Raw genomic sequence first — 21681 nt, 5'->3', positions numbered from 1 at the left:
CTACCTGTAACTTTTCTCCACCTACCTGTCACTTTTCCCCACCTGTCACTTGCCCCCACCTGTCACTTGCCCCCACCTGTATTTTTCCCCACCTGTCTTTTGCCCCATCCATCTCTTGACCCCCCTTTTGCCCCAACCGCCTTATGCCCCACCCTTATTTTGCTCCCCGACCTTCTTTTGCTCCCACCCCCTTCTTTTGCCCCCACCCTTCTTTTGCCCCCTCCGTCTTTTGCCATCCCTCCGTCTCTTGCCCCCTCCGTCTCTTGCCCCCACCTAGCCATCTACCCCCTCCCCGTCTCTCTCCACTCCCTCCTGCCTGTCTCTCCCCACTCCCCCCTGCCTGTCTCTCCCCACTCCCCCCTGCCTGTCTCTCTCCACTCCCCCGCCTGTCTCTCTCCACTCCCCCCGCCTGTCTCTCTACACTCCCTCTGCCCGTCTCTCTCCACCCCCTGCCTGTCTCTCTCCCCCTACCTGTCTCTGCCCCTGCCTCTCTCTCTCCCCCTGCATGCCTCTCTCTCTCCTACCCCTCCTGCCTGTCTCTCTCCTCCCCCGCCTGCCTGTCTCTCTTCTCCCCACCTGCCTGTCTCTCTCCTCCCCAACCTGCCTGTCTCTTTCCTTCCCTTGCCTGCCTGTCTCTCGCCTCCCCCACCTTGCCTGTCTCTCTCCTCCCCTCTGCCTATCTCTCTCCTCCCCCCTGCCTGTCTCTCTACTCCCCCCACTGCCTGTCTCTCTACTCCCCCCCTGCCTGTCTCTCTACTCCCGTTCTGCCTGTCTCTCTTATCCCCCCTCTGCCTGTCTCTCACCTTCCCCTGCCTGTCTCTCCCCTCCTCCCTGCCTGTCTCCCTATGTCTCTCTTCTCTCTGCCCCTCCCCTGCCTCCCCTGCCTCTCCCGTCTCTCCATGCCCCGCACTGATTGGCTCTGCACCTCCCCGGCTTCCCTCTCTGCTTGTCTCTTGCCTGTCCCTTCTCTATCTGCCAGCCCTGCCTATGTCTTCTCCCCCCGCTCTCCTTCCCTTCTCTCTCTGTGCCCTCCCTTTCTTCGCACTGTCCCTCCATTGCTCATTGCAATATTTTTGCACTGGGACGTCTACTCTGTATATTATAACCGTTAGTTGTTCTCATTTGTGACAATTAATTTTTGTGGAAGCTATTGCTGGAAAACTGGGGATATCGGCTATTTTCAATGTTGACAATGAAGTAAAACTAAGGTTTAAAGAAGAAAATAATTAGAAATTAGCATTTAAAAAAACTTTGAAATTCACTGAAAAAACCATAGGTTTCAGACATGTTCTACTTAGAAATTAGCATTTAAAAAACCATAGAAATTCACTGAAAAAAACATGGGTTTCATTGACGTTTTAGTTAGTTGGACATTTCACTCATACAAAACCATAGAAGTTCCGCCTTTATAGTTAGTTGAGCTAACTATAACTCGCGCCCCCGCAATGCACTGCTGATGATGTCACATATTACATCATTCACATTGTGTTATTCGCAGCGGCCATCTTAACTTATTCTCAGTTGTAAACAGTTCCTATATACATTGATTTTTACACTTGATATCATGCGTTCAAATCATACTAGTAAATGATACGGTTTCATTGAATACATCTTCATATGCAATACACGTCATTACCTAGCTCCCGAAAATGTAAAAAATATTAATGATCGCGATCGAGTGCATGTAGCATGAGATCGCAAATATGCAAATTCAAAACTTTGAGCAAACAAGGCTGCATTCTCAGCCCAATCAGGGCTTAATTACACCACAGCACCATCCTTAAGAATGATATGAGGAAAGGATGGAAAAGAAAGTTGCAAACACGAGAATACTGAGGTATACAGGCTCCTCCTTTTAGATTAAAATGAATGTTTATGAATTGCATTACATGTTTCATTATTATTTTTTTAATTTTCGGGAGCTAGGTAATGATATGGATTGCATATGAAGATGTATTCAATGAAATCGTTTTATTTACTTTATTTATGATTTGAATGCATGATGTCAAGTGTAAAAATCAATGTATATAGGAACTGTTTGCAACTGAGAATAAGGTAAGATGGCCGCTGCGAATAACCCAAAGATTCCCTCTTTTATTTTTATTTTATTTTTTCAACATGAGTCACTTTCTATGTCAATGAATTGTATAGCACAACTTTATTCAAACACACTTACCTTGTTACAAGTAGACACTAATGAAGGCGGTAACGCCAAAACGCGTTTGTTTACTTTTTGTGGAGAATACGACGACAATAAACTACAATATTGCTTTGGAAACGTTCATGGCTCGGAGTGCGCTCTATTGGAAAAGTTCTGAGAGTAAGGACTTGACAGGCGGATCCCCCAAGCGCGCCAGGGGCAGGCACGCATAAATACACACCAAGATTGCTTCAGTAGAAGAAACCGGAGGGACACAGCAGGGGAATCCAAAGAGAGAAACTTTTATTGCAGAACAGGCAGCATGACGCGTTTTGGCAGTTTTAGCCTTAATCATATGCTTTACATCCAGGAAACTGCATCGGTCCGCTATTTAAATACTGAATCGTGCTCCCATTGGTTGAAGCCCAGCTGAGCCTTATACCTTGAAACGTCATCGCAGCCTACATCGGTGGACTACGACTCCCAGAGAGCACCATCTTGGCTGAACGGGAGAACGTCTTCAAACGGACTCGTGAAATCCCAAAGTGGGTGCTGGTAACGGTAAGTAGCGTGAATATGTGCAGCTTAAAGTGTCCTGGTGCTGTGACTGAGAGAGCCTCCTCTCTCTGGCCCCCAGATGCCTTACCGCATATACCCAAGTCCTGCGGTACTGAAGTCTCCGCTACTGTTAGCTGTTCTCCCTGTGCAGTCACGGGCTATGACTCACAGCAGTGTTCCGCTGTCCTTGGATGCAGGGGCCGGGGCAATGATATAATGATATTTTGTACAACTATATTTATGACATCAATATATATGTTTTGATATCTTTGTACTTACTATTATAAATATAGGATGTAGATATTTTTTACATCAATATATTGGTCATGATAAATTTGTAAGGGGATATTTTAGGTGTCGATATTTTGTCAGTGTATCGATTACCAGTCCACTAAAGTAATGGCTTCACATGTGCCACGTCATCCGGAGGTGTGCTGCTTCTTTGCATGCTGTTGGACTTGGCCCTTTTTGCAGGGTCATCCCTGAGCTTTTTGCCTTCTTCCTAGCCTTTTTTCTAACATGGCGTTGGTGGTTCTAGGACTTTGGGCACTTTAGCACTGCTGTCCAGTGTAAAGTGCGTGTGCTCTCTGTGGTAAACATGGTAGGATTCGTCTACACCTGTTTGGCATATTTAATTTACCTGTCAGTCCCTTGTAAATTAATATCTCAGATACCCGGAGACTGTAAATTAAATGCTACTGGTGGGCTTGCAGCGCTGATTGTACCACCCACCAAAGTAGCATTTCAAACCTGTCTCTAGCATTGCAGGGCCGGTGCGCGAAGTGTTCCTGCCGCTGTAACGTGACACCTAAAGTGTGCGCCACATCTGTGACCCCCTTTTACTGCAGGTCAGTCACCCCTAAGGTAGGCCCTGGCTAGCCCTATGGGCAGGGTGCATTGTAGGTAAAAGGTAGAACATGTACTTTAAGTGTGTGACATGTCCTGGTAGTGACAAACCGCCATTTTTGGTATCACACTGCTGTGAGGCTGCCCTCTCATAGGAATTGATTGGGGATTCCCTGATAAGTGTTCCAGTGGTAATTCCTGATATGAGAGGAGCAGCGTGGTCAAGTTTGGTATGGTTGGAATAGTGGTAATAAATGCTGCGCAATGGTGTGCGCAGATTTATTATCACTATTTTGGAAATGCCACTTTTAGCATTTCTGTGTGCTATCTGCCTGCCTGCCTGATGTGTATTGCATGTCTGGCTTTGGAGTGACAGGGGCTGGTAAGGTGTGTGTGGCCCCAGGGAGGACAGGTTGAGTCAGCGCTAGGCTGAATAGGGGATCTGCATTTGGAGTAGTGGGAGGAGTAGTCCCCTGACCCTGAATAGGTCTGTGCCTGCCTGGGCTGGGTGAATGCTGGCTCCGCCCCCCCCGTGGAGTGTCTGATGATCGAGCCCCCACCTGACAAAGGGGAAGAGGAGCCCTGTAAACAAAGTGCTCCAATACCCCCAGAACCAGTTGGGACGGGTTCCCCCAGCCCTGTGTCCTCAATGAAGGAGCCTAGAGGGTATAAGAGACAACGGGTTGCCCTCCACTCATAAGTCACAACAAACTAAAAAACCCGTTCACTGTGGCATGTACAAATGTAGTGTATCTACCGCTATAGTTTCCTCGTTAGCGTGGTGTATATAGCACCATATCTTTTCATATACTCTTAAGCAAAAACATTCTTTATTTCCTATGGTTTTTGCCACCACTCTCATGCCTATTATTAAAATTTCTATTTCCATTGACAGGCCTCCAGAAACAACAGGCCGACAACTGGTTTTAAACCATATTCAGTCCACCGGTCAGCTTTTACCAATAAGCACGACATACTGTATCTAGGTGAAAAAATGTGGAGGAGATAAGAGACACCTCACGGGCGAACCACCAAGGGGGTAACTGGCAGGTACTCACCAGATAAACCCACTGTTCTCATCATAGGTAATCATCTTATCTCAGAAAAAAGAGAACAAAAAAGTGTTCTAATTAAGGGACCTATTAGGATGGCGGACTGACCTGCGTCCGTCCGCCACCCCAGAGGAGGAAGGGACCGTCCGCAGGGGCAGCGGCGGTCCCTCCGTGCCAATTAGGATGTGACCGCCACCCTGGCAGTCACATCTTGTATTCTTAACATTGCGGCGGGTGCTGATTAAAGCAGCACACGCCGCAATGTTAAAAGAATGCATGTTTACCTTTGCATGCACGAAGCTGCAGGCACCGCGTGGTGCCTGCCGCTTCGTGCACGCAAAGGCAGGGGGGTACCATAGATACCCCCCATGTGCACCACCCACCCCCCTTCACCCCTGGGGGCCCGCAACGGGCCCCCAAGACAACACCGTATGCCTTTCCACGGCGGAAATGCCGCCGTGGAAAGGCATATGACCGCAGCCATGTTAGTGCTTTTCCGCCGCGGTCGGAAGGCGACCGCGGTGGAAAAGCGGCGGACGGAAAATAGATCCCCCAGCCATCCTAATCTGGCGGGGGTCTTTTTCCAGTCCGCAGCGGATAATCCGCATCCTCTGGGCCGGTGGTGGATTCCGCCGGCCCGGAGGATGCGGATTATCCGCAATCATAATCGGCCCCTAAGTGTCCAAACAAAACAGAACAAGGTGCAAATAGAGTGATAGATAGATCCACTCTACCGTGGTGCCGATGTGTAATTTAAAATTGACAAGCACACCTATTTCGCGATAACTTTATTATTCACTGGAGGTGAGCTGTCAAATTAAAAATGTGTGCAGATTGCTATTCATGCATACCCATTTCACAAGCCCAAAGGTTTATGACATGTCATACTTAGAAGGCAACCTTTGGGCTTGTGAAATGGTTATGCATGAATAGCAACCTGCACACATTTTTAATTTTACAGCTCATCTCCAGTGAATAATAAAGTTCACTGGAGGTGAAAGAAGGTTTTTGCTTAAGAGTATATAAAAAGATATGGTGATATATACACCACGCTAACGAGGAAACTATAGCGGTAGATACACTACATTTGTACATGCCACAGAGAACGGGTTTTGTAGTTTGTTGTCCCTCAGCCCTGTTCCAAGGGCAGAACAAAGAAAGACTGCAGTATAAATATTGGGACTGTGACCCCCATGTGATTGTGCTTCCGTGTGACCTGGGGGGGGACTTGCTGCTGCTGGGCCCCAGGAGGAACCGCGGCCAGGGACTGACTCCCTGCTGGAGGGCCCGGTGAGCTGGCCTGCCTGAGCCCAGGCTTTTCCCCTGAACTTTGGGGCCCTAGCCCCTCGTGGGCACTGTATCCACTTTTTCCAGGAGAGTGATGGTGCTTTTACAGAACAGTAACTGCGACAACTTCGGAGGGAATTCCAATGTGGGGATTCCCTCGCATTTATGCATTTATGCTACTGAATTGGGAGCCTACCCCGCTGTTTTTGTGCTCTTTTTGGCGGGAGCCCACCCTGCATTTGCTAGCATTTGGGAGCGGGAGCCTATCCCGCATTTTTGTGCTCCTACTAGCTGGATCCCACCCCGCATTTGTGTGAGCTGAGGGGGAGCCCACCCAGCGTCTTTTCTGCCTCCGAGAAGCGCCGTGCCTTGAGACGCGACCTTGAAGCCAGGTGGCTGTGCCTGGTTGGGGGCGTGACCAGCCGGCATTATTATTATTATATGAAACTTATTACGCGCTCAGCTTACCCGGGGGCATCCCGGCGCGACAGACCAAAGAAGGAGAGACTTGAATAATCACTACTGTGGAAACAAGTAGGTTTTGAGAAGTTTCCTAAATAGTAGGATCTTGGGCTCTGAGCGAATCTTAAGAGGCAGAGAGTTCCACAGAGTTGCAACCTGCACCGAGAAACGCCTGCCCCCAGTACGAGCTCTCCTCACTCTCGCTGATTGCAAAAGATGTTTTTGGTCCGAGCGCAAAAGGCGTGGAGGTTTATAAGGACGGGCCATATTAAAAAGGATGGGGGGGCCTTTGCCATGTAGAATTTTATGGGCCGTGCACAGCGCCTTAAATTTCACCCGCTCCTTCAAAGGGAGCCAGTGAAGCGCTTTGAGGGCCGGGGCGGCAGACTGCCTTCTGGGGATCTCCATCAAGACTCTGGCAGCTGCGTTTTGCACCTGTTGGAGAGTTTTAAAGGTCGCTTCGGGGGCGCCGAGAAACAGGGCATTGGAACATGCTGGGAGGAAGGCGGGCCCCTGTGTGCCAGTGGGAGCCCCGCATGTGGCAGAATCATCGGTAGAAACCAGGCAGGAGCCTACCCCGCACTGGTGAGCAGTTAAGAAGAGCCCCGTGAGTGAGGGAGACTGGAGCCGATCAGGAGAGGTCCTGTTAGCAGGGGCCTGCCGAGGCACACTTTCAGTGCCAGGGACCTGCGCGTCAGAAACCCCAGTGAGTGCTGCTACAAGTGAGCATTGCAGGTGCTGGGAGCGGCACCAGAGGAGACCGGAGGAGTCCAGTAACAGAGCCCTGGTGAGTGGGACAGCCAGTGAGCATTTTTTACTGCCTGGAGAAGCACCAGGAGGTCTCATGAGCAGGACATGCAAGGCGCTTTGAGTGCCTGGGGCTGTTTACAGCGGTACCGCCCTGACTACGGGCAGCTGCAACGTTGAGGGCCATTTCATTTTAGAAGTCCCTGAGTGGGGCTTCAGTGGCACAGTTAGTGACAGGGCTCATGTTTGTACTTGGCTGCACTGCAGGAGTGCGGGCGGGCGGCCTCAACACACGGCATTTTTCTTTCGTGAGGAACAAGGAAGGAGTGAGATGCACCCCTCGGCCCCCTGTGTGTGACGCACATCTTTTCTGCTGCCAGGGCAGCCAAAGGGCTAGTAAGAGGTCCTCACTTTATGCCCTGAACTTTGGAGGCAAAGGGCATTTGAGCCCCAAGGAAGGCCAGTTGACCAGGGGGGTCAGTTATATATTGGTATGGCGCAAGGCCCTAATGTGATTTATGCACCATGATTATTGCATAATGTGTTTACCCTTGTGATGCCTATGGCATAATGTGTTATGCTTAGGATGTTTATGCATAAAGTGTTTTTATGCCTAAGGTAATGCACACATGAGGCAGTTATGTTTCTAATGCTAATTTGATATGATGCTACAGTATAATACCAGTAGTTACTAGTGGTGTCTTGCATTTGCTACTTGTGCGTCTAATGGTCCTGACCATGGCCCTATTGGCCCCGTCATGCATATAATCTCCTCTGAAAATTGGCTTGGCTATTGCCAGTTGGCCCAGTGTATATTGCGTGATTATGATTCTAATGTGTTTTGGATAATAAAAAGGTATTTTTATATAACCTTGTGTGGAGTTTCTTTTGTGGTGTGCTAGTGTGTTGCTGCTGTGTGTGTGTGTGTTGCACAAACGCTTTACACATTACCTCTGGGATAAGCCTGACTGCTCGTGCCAAGCTACCAAGGGGGTGAGCAGGGGTTTTCTGCAGCATGTAACTCCCTTGCCCTGACTAGAGTGGTGGTTTCTGCCTGGCTTAGGCACATGCCCTAGCCAACCAGAAATCCCATTTCTAACAAATGCTGATAGTAATAGTGAGCTAGATGCCTAGAATTGCAATCACATTGATGGAATCATGTCCATTGAATTTCAAAAGGCAAGTAAGTCAAGACAGAGTTTCACAAGCAACCCAATGGACTTGGCACCCCATATAAACATGATGTCCTGCTAATATGTCCAAATACTTCCCCACCTGCCTGTAGTCAAAGATTTACACTTGAAATCTTAGATTCTAGGCAAAGCAGCCATTATGGACATCAGTTGTTTACCATGTCATTGATTGGGCATTTGGAAGAAGTTCAATCCAATTAGAAATAGCCTGGTAGACTATTATAAATGAAATGGTGTAACAGAACTACACAATCAGCTCCCACTGCAGGTACATCACACTCCAGGGTGACTATTACGTCCATCCATGGAAGTTGGAATCAAGCCCAGTAATTTGCATTACAAATGAGGACATTGCAAGTCTGTCACTATGGCTAACACTCCACGTTGTTGCAATCTTGTCTCCTAAACTTTGACCAAAACCTGTGGCTGATCTGATTGCCTACAAGTTAGTGAATTAGAATGGATTTCTAAACCATATATGTGTCTAGCCAGGGATAGGGTATCCTGCATGAGTGATGAGATAGCGGTTTAGATGGCAACTAATTGCGGATTATCAATTAAGTGGGTACCCTGTAAGGGGTGCCTGCCACATGGTGCAGGGAAACGTAGGGGGGCACCATTAGTGCCCCGCAAGTGCACAAACATCTAGCCCCTGCACAAGGAGGAACCGCAACGGGCCCACAAAGCACATCCCTGCCAGACTTTCCATGGTGGTTGAACAGCCATGGAAAGGCTGGGGGGATGCAGCATCCTAATCTGGCGGACGGTGCCTGCTAGGCACCGTCACCATTTTGAGGATGCGGGCGGGTCTGACAGGCAATCATAACGATTGCCTCTGTCGGACCATGGAGGGGCTTTCCGTATGCGAGGCACACCGCCCGCCATCCAGATCTGGCAGGCGGTAATTGGCTGCACAATGGCAGTGAACCTGCCACCGGCAGCCTGCCGATGGCGGGTTCACTGACATCATAATCACCCCCATAGTTGTAAAAGTTTGGGTATGCTTCTACACAGTGATAGTTAAAGCGAAGCAGCTTTGTGAAGATATTGCAACAATTGCATTGAGATTCCTCCACTGGCAATCCACACATTATCTTGTTGCTGTGCATTTTCTTTTATTTTCATTTATTTTAGGAATTTATATAGCGCTAACGACCGGAGGGATATCAGAGCACTTTACAACAGCGTACATGTATAGAAGCATAAACCGTCAAGTACAATGATACACCTAGGTTCTGGAAGTTACAGAGTTTGATAATTATGAAAAAAAAGTGGTTATTGTCCAGAGGCATAGATATGACCTTTGAGGAGAAATTCTTTTAGTTGCCTTCTGAAACTCATCAAGGAGAGATTATTTCTGATATGAATGGGAAGAGAGTTCGAGTTTTTGTGGGCGTTGCCAGAGAAAGAGCGGGAGAGAGCTTTTTGTTTATGTCTTTTGGGAGGGATTAGGAGTGAGTTGGAGCGTCTTAGGTTTCTCGATTGTCCTGCTTTAGTGATTTTGGTTGCGAGGTGATCCAGTTTGCCTGTGTGTAGAGCTTTATGGGTGAGACAGGCTGCTTTGAAACAGCAGAGTGCTTTGATAGGTATCCAATTTAGTTCCTTCAATGCAGGAGTGATGTGGTTGTGTTTCTTGGAACCTTTGACCATTCTTGATGCTCGTTTAGGGTGGCGCTCATGGGGGCTTTGTGTGTTTTTGCTGCCACAGTTAGTGTGGGGTTTCATAGTCCAGTCTAGACAGAACTAGAGCTTGAGTAGCGATTTTTAGGTCATTGTGGTGTATGAAAGGCTTGATTTTGTTGAGGAGTTTTAGGCTGTAGAAGGCGCCTTTTGCAGTGGGACTTATGTGGGAGATCATGTTTAGTCTTCTGTTCAGAATTATCCCTAGAGATTTGGCGGAAATTGCTGTTGTGAGTTTGCAGTTTAGGGAGTCTAGGTTGTTTATCCATTCTTGGATCTGAGGGGATTGGTCGTGATTGGAGAAGACAAGAAATTTTGTTTTTTTCTTGGTTGAGTTTGAGGTGGTTGAAGGAGTTGGAGGATGTCTTTAAGGGAGGATATTTTGAGGTAAGCTAGGTGTCGTCGGCATAGTGATGTTAGGAGATATTTGCGTGTTTTATAATGGTAGTGAGGGGTTCCATGTAGATGTTGGGGAGAGGACGGACCCTTGAGGGACACCTTGGGCTGTAGGTGGGATGTCGGACATAGAGTTTTTGAGTTTTTATGAATTGGGATTGGTTATACAGAAATGAGGAGAAACATGTTAAGACAGTGCCATCTACTCCGGCATCTAAAAGTAGCTTGTGATCCATTGTGTCAAAAGCCGCTGATAGGTCAAGGAGGACAAGGAGGCTGCATCTGTTTGAGTCAAGGGAGTTTTGAATGTCATCAGTTATACTCAGTATAGCAGTTTCTGTGCTTCATCCCTTCCTGAAACCAGATTGGTGTGAGTCAAGTAGGTTGTTCGATTCCAGGTGTTGGTTGAGTTGGAGGAGAACATATTTCTCGAGGATTTTAGCTAGGAAAGGAAGGTTGGTGATGGGCCTAATGTTTTTAGATCGTTCGGGTCAGCATCAGGTTTTTTAAGTAGGAGAGTGATTTGGCCTTGTTTAAGGCAATTGGGCATCTGTCTGCTGTTTAAGGAACTGTTAATGGTTTTCGTCTACAGCTGGGATAGGGTGATGTTGAGGTTCTTAGACAGGGAAGCAGGTAGTGGGTCTGCATAGTGGTTATAGGGTTTGGAGTTGGCAATCACCCTGAAAATGTCCTCTTCTGAGAGAGATTTGAAGTCCTTCCAACTTTTGGGAGAAGAGGAGGCTCTTGGGTGAAGGCTTATTTTGGTGTTTGATAGGAGAGGGGTCTCAACTTTGGTGATCATGGAGTGAATTGAGGTTGAGGTTAGTCTTGTTATGGGCGATGACTTGCTGAGTTGGGATTGAGGGTTGTGGTCTAGGGAGAGCTCAATTTTGGTGATTTTATCATTGAAGGTTTTTGCCAGGTTGTCACAGTTTTTAGGCAGGGGGATTTATCTTGGTGGGCTTGGAGGTCTGTTTATGGATGATGTTGAAGAGTTCTTTGGGGCGATACTTTGATGTGCTTTCTACTTTTTCTTCACAACCATCTTTGATAGAGAGCTTCTGCTGCCCACCGGCCTCTCATGGGCCACAATTGCGACCAAGCCTCTTGGTTTGGAAAGAAGTCAATGAGAGCGGTTCTCTGTCTCACTCATCATTGTATTGTCTACAGTTTTGTCTTTTACACCTGATTCTTCCCTTGGACTTCACATAAAGCAGACTATATGTACTCTTTCTTCATGGAAGTCGGGCAGAAACCAAGCGGTTATTGTTTGAAATCAATCGGATCATAGCTGGGTCCCCAGTTCATGGTCATTTTGGAAGGATGAACTAGGGCGAACCTCTCACATGAAGAAAGACCACTGGTAAAGTCCAGCTTCCGACCAGGTCTAGTGAAAGCCTGCTCTCTCTAATACATCTTTAGGCAAAGATGGCCGGGTGCATCCATACCACTACTCGAACATCTACAATTATGTGGACACTACCGAGTACACAGAGGTTTATTTGGTGTACGGAATAGAGGACCATCATCTTATAAATGCGCACACTGTCTATATTTATGACAAACGGTTTGAGTAAAAGCCATGACTAACAGTAGGAAGGGTCCAACCTTACCCTCCTATTTTATTCTTGCAACAGGGAGTTCTGAATAAAATATCACTTTTGCCTACTGTGAAGCACTGTTAGCTTTATAGGACCTACATGCTCAATACCGCTGGCTCGGGTGGAAAGAGCCCCTTCCATGTTTCGGTGCCCACCACCAATCGCAGGTTGAGCAGAGAATCCCATGATGAAACATGTCACACTGTGCTTCAGGAGTTTGCATCCTGTTTTATCCAAATGCTTTGAATAATATCATCAGCTCAAATAATGAAGCACAAGAGACAGTAGAACTAACAATGTCATTCACTGACCACAAATCAGTTGCCCAGCTATACTTAGTGCAGCACTTGCAGGAGGGCAGGGGGCAAAGAGTTAGAGTGCCCACTGCACTGCAATCATGACGGTCTGTTAATACTGCCCGGTGGGTAAGGAGGGCTCATTTTTTTCTTGGGACCCGTTGCACCCTTGATATGCCACTGTTGAAAATGTCTTTAGTGCTAAAAATGTTGCAGCTGATCGATAACTTATAAAATGTTCTTTCCCTATCAAGTGGACTAAGAGTGAATGAACGTCACTATAATGCAGATTTAGGCTCAAAAAGAAAGTTTGCATAATGAACAAAGAAACCGAGGAAAGTGGCTCTTGTGAACTTGTAAAGACAAGCTAGCTCAGTCTGTGTTTTGCAACACATGGCCGACTGAATGCAATTGTGCTTGCTTCAGCTATGTTTGTGCTAATACCAGATTAAAAAAAAGCCCCACCAGATCATAAAACAGGCCCAGAAGGAGCCAAAAAACAGCCCACACCCTGTCCCGTCAGGCCAACCCTCCGGGCAGCGCCAAATTGCGCTAGAGACCAGTACGAGCCGGCCAACATTATTGCAGATCCCTGCTCCCCAGTGGGAATCTCTCTAGTTCCTTTAGAAAAATAAGCTCCCAAAGCTGTTTCCGCTTCTCAGTTTTTGCTACCGGTAGTAGTGCTACATTATCATTGATAATCAGTTGTAACTTACTAGTGGTGCCAATCCTTCCGAGTAGTTCCCGTTCATTCCGGAGTATCTTCTTTGTTCTTGCCACAAGATACAGATTTAAAGCTGAATCCACACTATGGTATGCCCTAACTGATTCCGTGAAACATGCACTCGTACGAGTCGTATGGTGCACATTCCTTTTTAATTTTAGACCGATATGAAATAAAACATGAATTATTTTCTTATGTTCGGGAGTAATTAGAAAACTAGTTTGAAAGGGACAGCTGGATGTTAATCACCTTAATGGTGGCTCTGTTAACATTCTGTGATTTAACAGAGAAGTTGTTTTCCATTACTTCATCCAAGTCGCATATCAGTTGTTGAGAAAATGGTCCTGCGGGGATGTTTAATTGAAACTGTCTGTTGCGCTTTTGGCACCGCGTCCATGTTGAGCAATATGTTTCCCAGAAATCTCGGATTCTATGTCAACGCTGGAAAAATATCAACTCTCAATGTATTCTGCAGCGAAGTCATGGTACAGTCAGCTGCGCAAAAGCGCACACAAAGCCTGAACTCATCTGCGTCTATACTACTACTGCACCTAGAACCATAACAAATTGACACTGTGCATTTCATCTCTGCAAATCAATTAAAATAATGCTGTAATAGGTTTTTGGCTGAATGAGGTGCCTACCAAGGAGTTGCTGCTGCCTTCCACCAATTGCAAATTTGGTCTACTCAACCAGAAACAAGGCACCTTATCTAATGTATTGTAAAAGTATCTTTAGAGCGGGGACTAATCACCTGTGAGGGTCTTAAAGTCGAAGACCCTGGTCTTCCGTGTCTTGCAGAATGTTGTGAGCGTGGTGTTTGTTCTGATGTCCTAAGGGAGGGGGTTCCAGGTCGTTGCTGCTATATAGATGAATACATGGCCTTCTGCACTTCTTCTACGAGTGCGTGGAATGTGTGCGAGTGACAGTGAAGTTGTGAATTGCCTGGTGGAAGTTTAGATAAGTGAACCACAAAATCAAATAGCTCAAGACTTAGAAGTAAAACACTGATGAATAAGGAAAAATGGGTCATTTTAGATAAAGACTACAATTGGTACCAAGAACCTATGAATATTGCTTCAATAATATTAGTGATTTTGCCTACAACAAATGTTAGGTTGGCCATACAAACAATCAAGAGGGTTTTTTTTACACAACAACCCTTACTCCCTGGATGAAGAAGAGCTGTTCTTACCTGTCGAAGTGTCTTAAACTAGACTGAAGATTGCATGCTAAAGCTAGTGATTTTAATTTTGTACCCTCTGAATTGATAAATCTATTGTGAGGCATATGGTGAATGATACTCCCTTTTGTGAAAACAGTTGGGTCTAGTAACAGATAACCAGTGACCAGGTCACATGATGCAGTCTCCTCTTATGATAAACACACACTGACACACTTGTATAAAGGATTTAAAAAAAAATCCTTGTCCCTTGTATCCTTCCTGAAGAAGCCTTAATGGTTTGATGACTGAAAAGCGTCATATACATTTAAAGAGGAGCCAAACAATGATGAATGTGGTTGAAAGACTCTTACCAGTTACAAGAACAAAGGCTCGGCAAAAAAACCAGAGCCCCTCTTTATGTACTACCTGTGTTAAGGTGGACAATAGAATTAAGAGCAAACATGCTAAAATCATTTCTACAAGGACTGTAAGATTTGATTGACAATAATGATTTGAACAAAACGCCACAAAACAGTAAATTGGTGAAATGTCATATACAAATATAATGTAAATTTTAGAATAAAGTATAAGGAAGACTATAAAAATATACAAATGTTTTAAATATTTGTAGGGAAAGATTTGGATAGTTGAAGTGGTTATATAGAGCTCAATAATGGCATAAGCCTTGTTGAGGGCTAATATGCCTATATGTATCCCTTAAGGAACTCACCTTTTGTTGTGTAGTTAGGAAGGCTAGGAAAGGGAGCTTTCTAATCCCCCCTGGATACATTGAGGTTTCCTAGCTGCTGCTGTGGATTTTGGATGTTTTGCTTATCGAAACATCATGTACCATGTGTTTTGAGGGCTGTACCGGGTAACTGTAAAGTTTGGAAGTAGAGAGTCAGAAGTAATAGTAAATGAAACTCCTTGATTCTGCCGCTTATCTCATCAACCCCCTGTTCCTAGCTTGCACAGGAATTACCTGGGCCCTTGTTTCTCTCTGGTAGAATTGTCATAAGGCAACCAGTCTGAAGAAGAAATTTTAAGCGTGGGATCTACTACTATTTTAGTTGTTGGTTTTCAGAATTGAAATCCTGCAACTTCTGAACACAGGTTCACAGTTCCCTTGAATTCTACTATGATAAACCATATGCTGCTAAAACAAAGACTGTCTCCTCCTTAGAAACAACCAGCTCTAGTTGCTTCCCATAGTTTCTTCAGTGTCAAGTTCTATACACATGACCACTGCATGCTTGATCTCCTGCCCTCGGCCACTTTTCAGTTGCAGTCTTGATCACTGACATTTGAAGAGTTTTGATGATCTTTGTTATTGACCAAAGGAAAAACAGACTGTGGTAGACAATCCATGTTTCCCACTTGAGCCACTGGAGTTGCCTCAGGGCTTTTACCTGCCAGTAAATATTAACAACCATTACTTCCACCTTAAGTTTACATTATATTTAGCTTTGAGATTACTGCTTCTGGAAAGGACTGATCAACAGAAAAGCTTCTATATGACATATTTGTGTCCCTGGTCGGCAGCAGCCACAGTTTGCTGTCCAAGATTAGAAGACTGGTACCAGGAGCACTGAGGACCTAACGGAGGTCCTTTACAGTGCTTGCAATCATACCTCCCACACAGTTTACCGTGTGAGGGTATGATTCCAACACATTTGATACTAAACACAACAGGGTTTGTCACAGCCAGTTTCAAGATGGTCATCGCGTAATGACGTGTGCCCCTCTATATGTTATATGGCTGTCTCACTTAATACCCAGGAGAATGGACTCCAAAGGCTGTAGGGGTGTTCCACTCATGCAGGGGCAACCTCATGTTTAGAACTAGGCACCCTGGCTTCAGGATTGAAAAGGCCTGCTGTAGGGGTGACATAAGGTTTAAGTGCAGTGACCTTAGATATAGGGAAACCTATATGTTTTGCAAGTGGTGCTAGCACCAGTTACACAGGCTGCAATGGCAGGCCTGTAGAGATAGTCTGAATGGTCCCCCATTGGATGGTTCAGCCTATAGGGGACCTTTTAGATACCTATGCTCTGGGTACCTTAGTACAATGTACTAGGGACTGATAAGGGTACCACAGTATCAATCTGGGATGTACCTAAGTAAGTACTTGCCATACAATTTAGGGGAGAAAGCAGAGAGACTGGGGTCCTGATCAGCAGGATCCCAGTCAGACTAGTCATAATCAGCATTACATCAAGCAAAAAGTGGGGGTAACCATAGAAGCAGATCCTATTTTCCTACACAGTACAAGAATACATTTAATAAAAACGATAAGCTAGCAGCAATTCATGATTCAAAATACAATAACAGGCACGAGATAACAATGCATCAGGTAAATAAACTAACATTAACACTTTAAAAAGTGTCAGTAGGTCTCGGCTACACCCCTTCTGAGCAGAAATACAATTGAACAGGCTCAGAAAATATGAAGAACACTTTAATAAACATAGTAAACAGAAGGAGCTCTAGAATAAGTAAAGCCTTCCAAGTTAAACTTGGAAGGCCCGGTCCAGGGAGACTATACAGGGCAGAATTAGCTCTACAACCGGCTCCTGATGAAAAAACATACTTTTCCGCTTTGTGATGGTGCATTTTAAAACGGTGCAGATATTGACACAGAGTGAGGTAGAGTTGAGTTGTTGTAAATAGGTCAGGGCATCATCTCCTCTTCTTAAAATTGAAATTAAAAACTTTTTTGTAAAAGCTTCGTAAATTTGCAAAAAATAAATAAAATGCAGCGAGCTCTGAGGGGAAGACTCGCCACAATGGCAGAGTAAAACTTTAGCAGGATCAAACTGGCCAAATGGAAAGCCAAGGTGCCACCTAATAAAGCCTAATCTGAATCTGGTCAGAAGCAGTTGATCCCAGGAACTGTCCAAGAAGTCAAAGTATGGTTCCAACACCGGGGAGGTGTGAAGCTTCATGTAGTCCCTAACGGTACGTTATGCCCTTTTGACACCCTTCAAAAAACGGTATCATGAGTCTAACAAAATGGGGATGATAATGCAAAAAGAAGCATTTGTCCACACTGTTCATCATGCTTTCTATGAACCTCTTCGGTAAAAAGCGCATTGATTCTGCCGCTACTCAAAAAACCTTTATTAGATCCCCTGATGCAGGCTAACTATAGACCTATCTCCCTGCTTCCTGCTCTGGCTAGGTGGTTGAGAAACATGTACAGCACACACTTACCAACTATATTGAGAGTAACAACATCCTCCATGATTCTCAATCCGGTTTCCGTGCGAATTATAGTACGGAGACAGCCCTCTTGGAGGTTACCGAAGCTATCAGAGAAACCCTCGATCGTGGAGGGAAGGCTATGTTAGTCTTGCTTGACCTGTCGGCGGCCTTCGACACCGTCCCACATGACGGTCTCCTTTTAAGACTCTGGGAGATCGGGTTGCGTGGGACGGTGTTGGACTGGTTTCAATCCTTTTTATCGGGCCGTCGACAGATGATCTGGGCGCCACCGTTCTCCGCCGAAATACCACCGCTAGAGGTGGGGGTTCCTCAAGGGTCCATTCTGAGCCCCACCCTTTTTAATATCTATATGGCCCCTCTGGCGGAGGTAGCGGAGGCTTTCGGCGCCCAGATCATATCTTACGCTGATGACACCCAGTTTACTTGCAGGAAGGGAGAGGTTTTTGATGGCGACAGGATCAAAGGCTGTCTGAGTGCGGTCTTTGCGTGGTTTCAGCGGCACAGCCTGAAATGCAACTCAGATAAGTCTGAGCTGCTTTTCTTTGGTTGTGCCCCTGACCCCTGTTGGAAATCGTGGTGGCCTCAGGACATGTTCCCACCGGAGAAGGCGTCTTCCCAAGTCAAGAACCTTGGGGTAGTGTGTGACGACGACCTCTCCTTTAGACCCCATATTATGGGGTTATCAGGGAAATGTTTCGGCATCCTGAGGATGCTTAGAAAATTTCTTCCACTGCTCTCTCTGAAATATAAAAAAATTATTGTCCAGGCGTTAGTAGGGTCTCGGCTCGACTACGCCAACGCGTTATATTCAGGACTACCCAAATATTTGCTGGCTAGACTGCAAATAATGCAGAACTCAGCGGCAAGAGCCATATTTGGCCTGCCACGGAGAGCAAGAGCTTCAGAGCTGCTAAATAGGCTGCTCTGGCTACCTATCTCTAAAAGAATTGTTTTTAATATCCTCACGCTGGCTTTTAAGGCCCTTCACTCAGTGGGTCCGAATTACATCAGGAAGCGCGAGGCTTTTTATGCACCGCGGAGGATGTTGCGGTCAGCCGTGTTGGTGAAAGTGGATGTACCGCCTATTAGACGTGCCCGGATGGGAGGACGGTCCTTCCAATATGTGGCGGCATGCCGTTGGAATGAGCTTCCTATCACTCTTCGCAAAGCCAACAGTCTCCTCTCTTTTAGAAAGGAGCTAAAGACTATGCTCTTTTCTGCATAAGTTCTAGGACCGTTGTGATTCGCTGTTACTGTGTTTCTTGGTTTTCAGGCCTCTTTGTCAAAGCGCCGGGACTCCCCTTTGGGTAGCCGTGCGCTCTAAAAGAGCAGTATAACATAACATAACATAACAAAAGGAAGCATATATTCAAAATATAGCAGTCCAAGGCATGCATTTATGTGCCTCTAAGACTGTGACATCACATTACTTTCACTTGGCAAAATGAAAACTTCAACCAGAACGTTGTAAAAGGGAAAATATGTTGTGATGCATATGTGTAGGTAAGAAGACATTGTTGATTCTTGTCTAGGAATAACTATCAATGTAATCCAAAATAGGAAGCTCACCTTTTGTATTTTGTTTTTCCTGTCATTCCCAGACCCTTCTGAGTGTTTTAATGGAAAGCATCAATTATTGCTTCTTGCATACAGGCAGCCTTAGCTGTCTCTTGGCAACAGACCTGCTGTATCTCATATAGATTGTAAAATAGGCTCTGTGTCCAGCCTTTGCTCAAGGTTTGTTGGCTTCAATGTCGTCTTCAGTTTCCTTGCCTTGATTCAGTGTCTTCAGGAACACAAACAGTGATGGCAGGAATGCTTGTAAATAGTTTAAATAAAAAGCGATCACTCTGGGTAATATTCCAACCAAGTGTATTTCATTCATTGCTCCTATTCTGTCAGAGACCTACCTTAAGCAAATCAGTACTGACCCTGCTACTCATGGGAATAGTCCATCCAGTCCATCCTTAAGTTCTAGGTTAGGCCCCCTCCAGAAGGGAACACAAGAAACCTCAGGCTTGTGTAGGTCCTGTTAGACCTCGTCAGTGAGTTATAGCTTGGATTCTGTGGCAGGGAAGCCAGGGACCCATGTTTGGGCATACCCGTGGCTACTTTGGCAGTACATCAAATATAACAAAGATGATGAGAATGATGCTTGCACATTGTCTAAACAACTAACAATCACTCTGGGTTGCATTCTAACCCATTGCTTGCCACCTATTGTGCCAGTCTAAATAATGGCCTACCTTGCTGAAATCAGTACTAACCTTGGTCGTAAGGAAAAAATCCATCCTAAACTGCCAGTTAAGGCCCCCTGTAAACGAGAAAACAAACAACCCCAGGCAGGTTTCAACCTAGTTGAGCTGTGTCAGTAGGGTATAGCGTGAGTGGTGTGGCACAGCAGACCTGAATCACACACCGGGCATACCTGTTGCATTCAGGGCAATAATGAGGTGATCAGTAGTTTCAGTGACCAAATCCTTTAAACCGACTACCCATCGATGATGGAAGGAAGAGCGTTTACTTTTGTTTTCTTACTATTGTGCCTCATCTCGATCTTATTTTCTGCACGGTGCTGTATTAGAAGAAATATGTGCATTTGTTTTTGGTGTCTTTAGTGCATACATTAACTCGAAATTTCTCGGAGTTCATGTATATTTTGCTGACAACAAAGCTCAGTAATTTCCCCTTCGTTTTCCCGAGCGCTGTTGTCCGCAAAGCATCCCATGCACTAACGCAGAGACAGATTGGTTGAATGTAAACGCTAAAGAGGACAACAATGCAGAGATGTCTTCTGTGCAAAAACACGGGACCATGATACAGCCCCAGAAAGTTCCTTCACAAATTGGGGATGAGAAGCTAAAGTTACAGCAATAACATCAGTAATTTAAATACACATGAAATTACATGGTGACATTTGCAAATATGCTGATTTAGAGCTTACCTATATCAGAACACTGCACAACACGGAGATGGCACTGGCACCGAAATGGGCACATTGGCCCAACTGGCACAAGAGGAGGAAATACACTAGGTTCACCCTCTCCTAAATCCGGTGTTGACCCTTCATCTTCAAGCATAAAGTCAAACAATCCTCTCTGGTGAAATGGTTTCGCCCAGCAAACTGCCAGGAGCAAGATGAAAGTGATGGCCGTCCTCATGATTCAGTTCATATATTTTGTAAAGCCTAGGAAAAATGAAAGTGTACAATTAAAAAATGAAGTTTATAGTGCATAAATGACTAACTATTGATCTATTTCATATGTATGCTTTCAAATCAAATTTATTAAAATCGTGCTGTGAATGAGCAACGTTTTTATATTGCTTTCAGTACAATATCTTATATCAGCCACCAAAATTTAATGAAAAACTTGTCTTAAAGACAAAAAGAGGTTGAAAAACAATGCAATGTTATAACAGCCTTTTAAACTACCTGGATTATGTCCCACCATCCTATAGCCAAGCAAACCATGAAAGAATTAGGAAGTCCCTGCAAGATTTACAGAAGCATCCATGCCATTCTTGCATAATCATCCTTACCCAAATACTAGGTAAGCACTCGAAATTTCAGATTACTGTACAAAATGCCTCCTAAATCTCAGTAGGGTGTTTGAGCAGTCAAATTATTCCACAAATCCAGAGGAATCGGTTTCAGTTTCAAATAAGGGCTTTGTAGTGATTCACAGGCCATTTTGCAGAAAGTTCATCCTGGCTTTTCCAGGAGCATAAGAAAAGGTTTGTGGCACCCACCTTCTTTCAGAAATGAAGACTGCCTTTCAGGCTGAACAAAGGTCAGTTTTACAGACACTCTATATATTCAGGTCAGGCAGTTTTACAGACACTTCATATATTCAGGTCAGGCAGCTAGGTGCTGTACATACTGTAAACGTGTAGGTGCCTGGCAGATGCCTTGTTGCGCGGTTGAAGATGTTACAGCTCTGTGGATGTGACCTCCTCTACTCAGTAAAGCCCTTGAAGGACCTCCCACTCATGAAGAAGGAGAGTGTCACTGATAGCCTCATGCCTGGATGCTACAGTTTTAAGCCTTGAAGTGCCCAGGGTCAAGTATCAAAGAATGGGTGGGGTCAGCAGTCTCACTAAGGAACTGTCACCTCCTCTCATTGACGGACCTAAGGTGACTTACCCAGAATCCACATTGTCCAATAACATCAGTAAGTTTTTTTAAACGTTTGGTGTGTGCATGCATGTGTGCATGTATGAATGTGTGTATTTGTGAGTGCGTGTTGTGAATGAGTGTGTGTGCTTGTGAATGGTGGGTTTAATGTGTGCACTCGAAAGTGCATGGGG

The 21681-nt window shown here is 45.4% G+C and overlaps 1 protein-coding gene across 1 annotated transcript in view; it reads right to left on the bottom strand.

Moving 5' to 3' along the window:
- DCN (decorin) overlaps positions 1-21681 on the bottom strand; it is a 390395-nt gene that overhangs the window by 271881 nt on the left and 96833 nt on the right. The window contains exon 2 of the mRNA XM_078674259.1: positions 20318-20560. Within this exon, the coding sequence (XP_078530385.1) occupies positions 20318-20534 (217 nt within the window). The 5' untranslated portion in view covers positions 20535-20560. The remainder of the gene's footprint in view (positions 1-20317; positions 20561-21681) is intronic.

The sequence above is a fragment of the Lissotriton helveticus genome, chromosome 1_1 (assembly GCF_964261635.1).
Source record: "Lissotriton helveticus chromosome 1_1, aLisHel1.1, whole genome shotgun sequence".
Taxonomy (NCBI): Eukaryota; Metazoa; Chordata; class Amphibia; order Caudata; family Salamandridae; genus Lissotriton; species Lissotriton helveticus.
The sequence above is the reverse complement of the archived record's forward strand: the minus strand, read 5'-3'. Positions and strand labels throughout refer to the sequence as shown.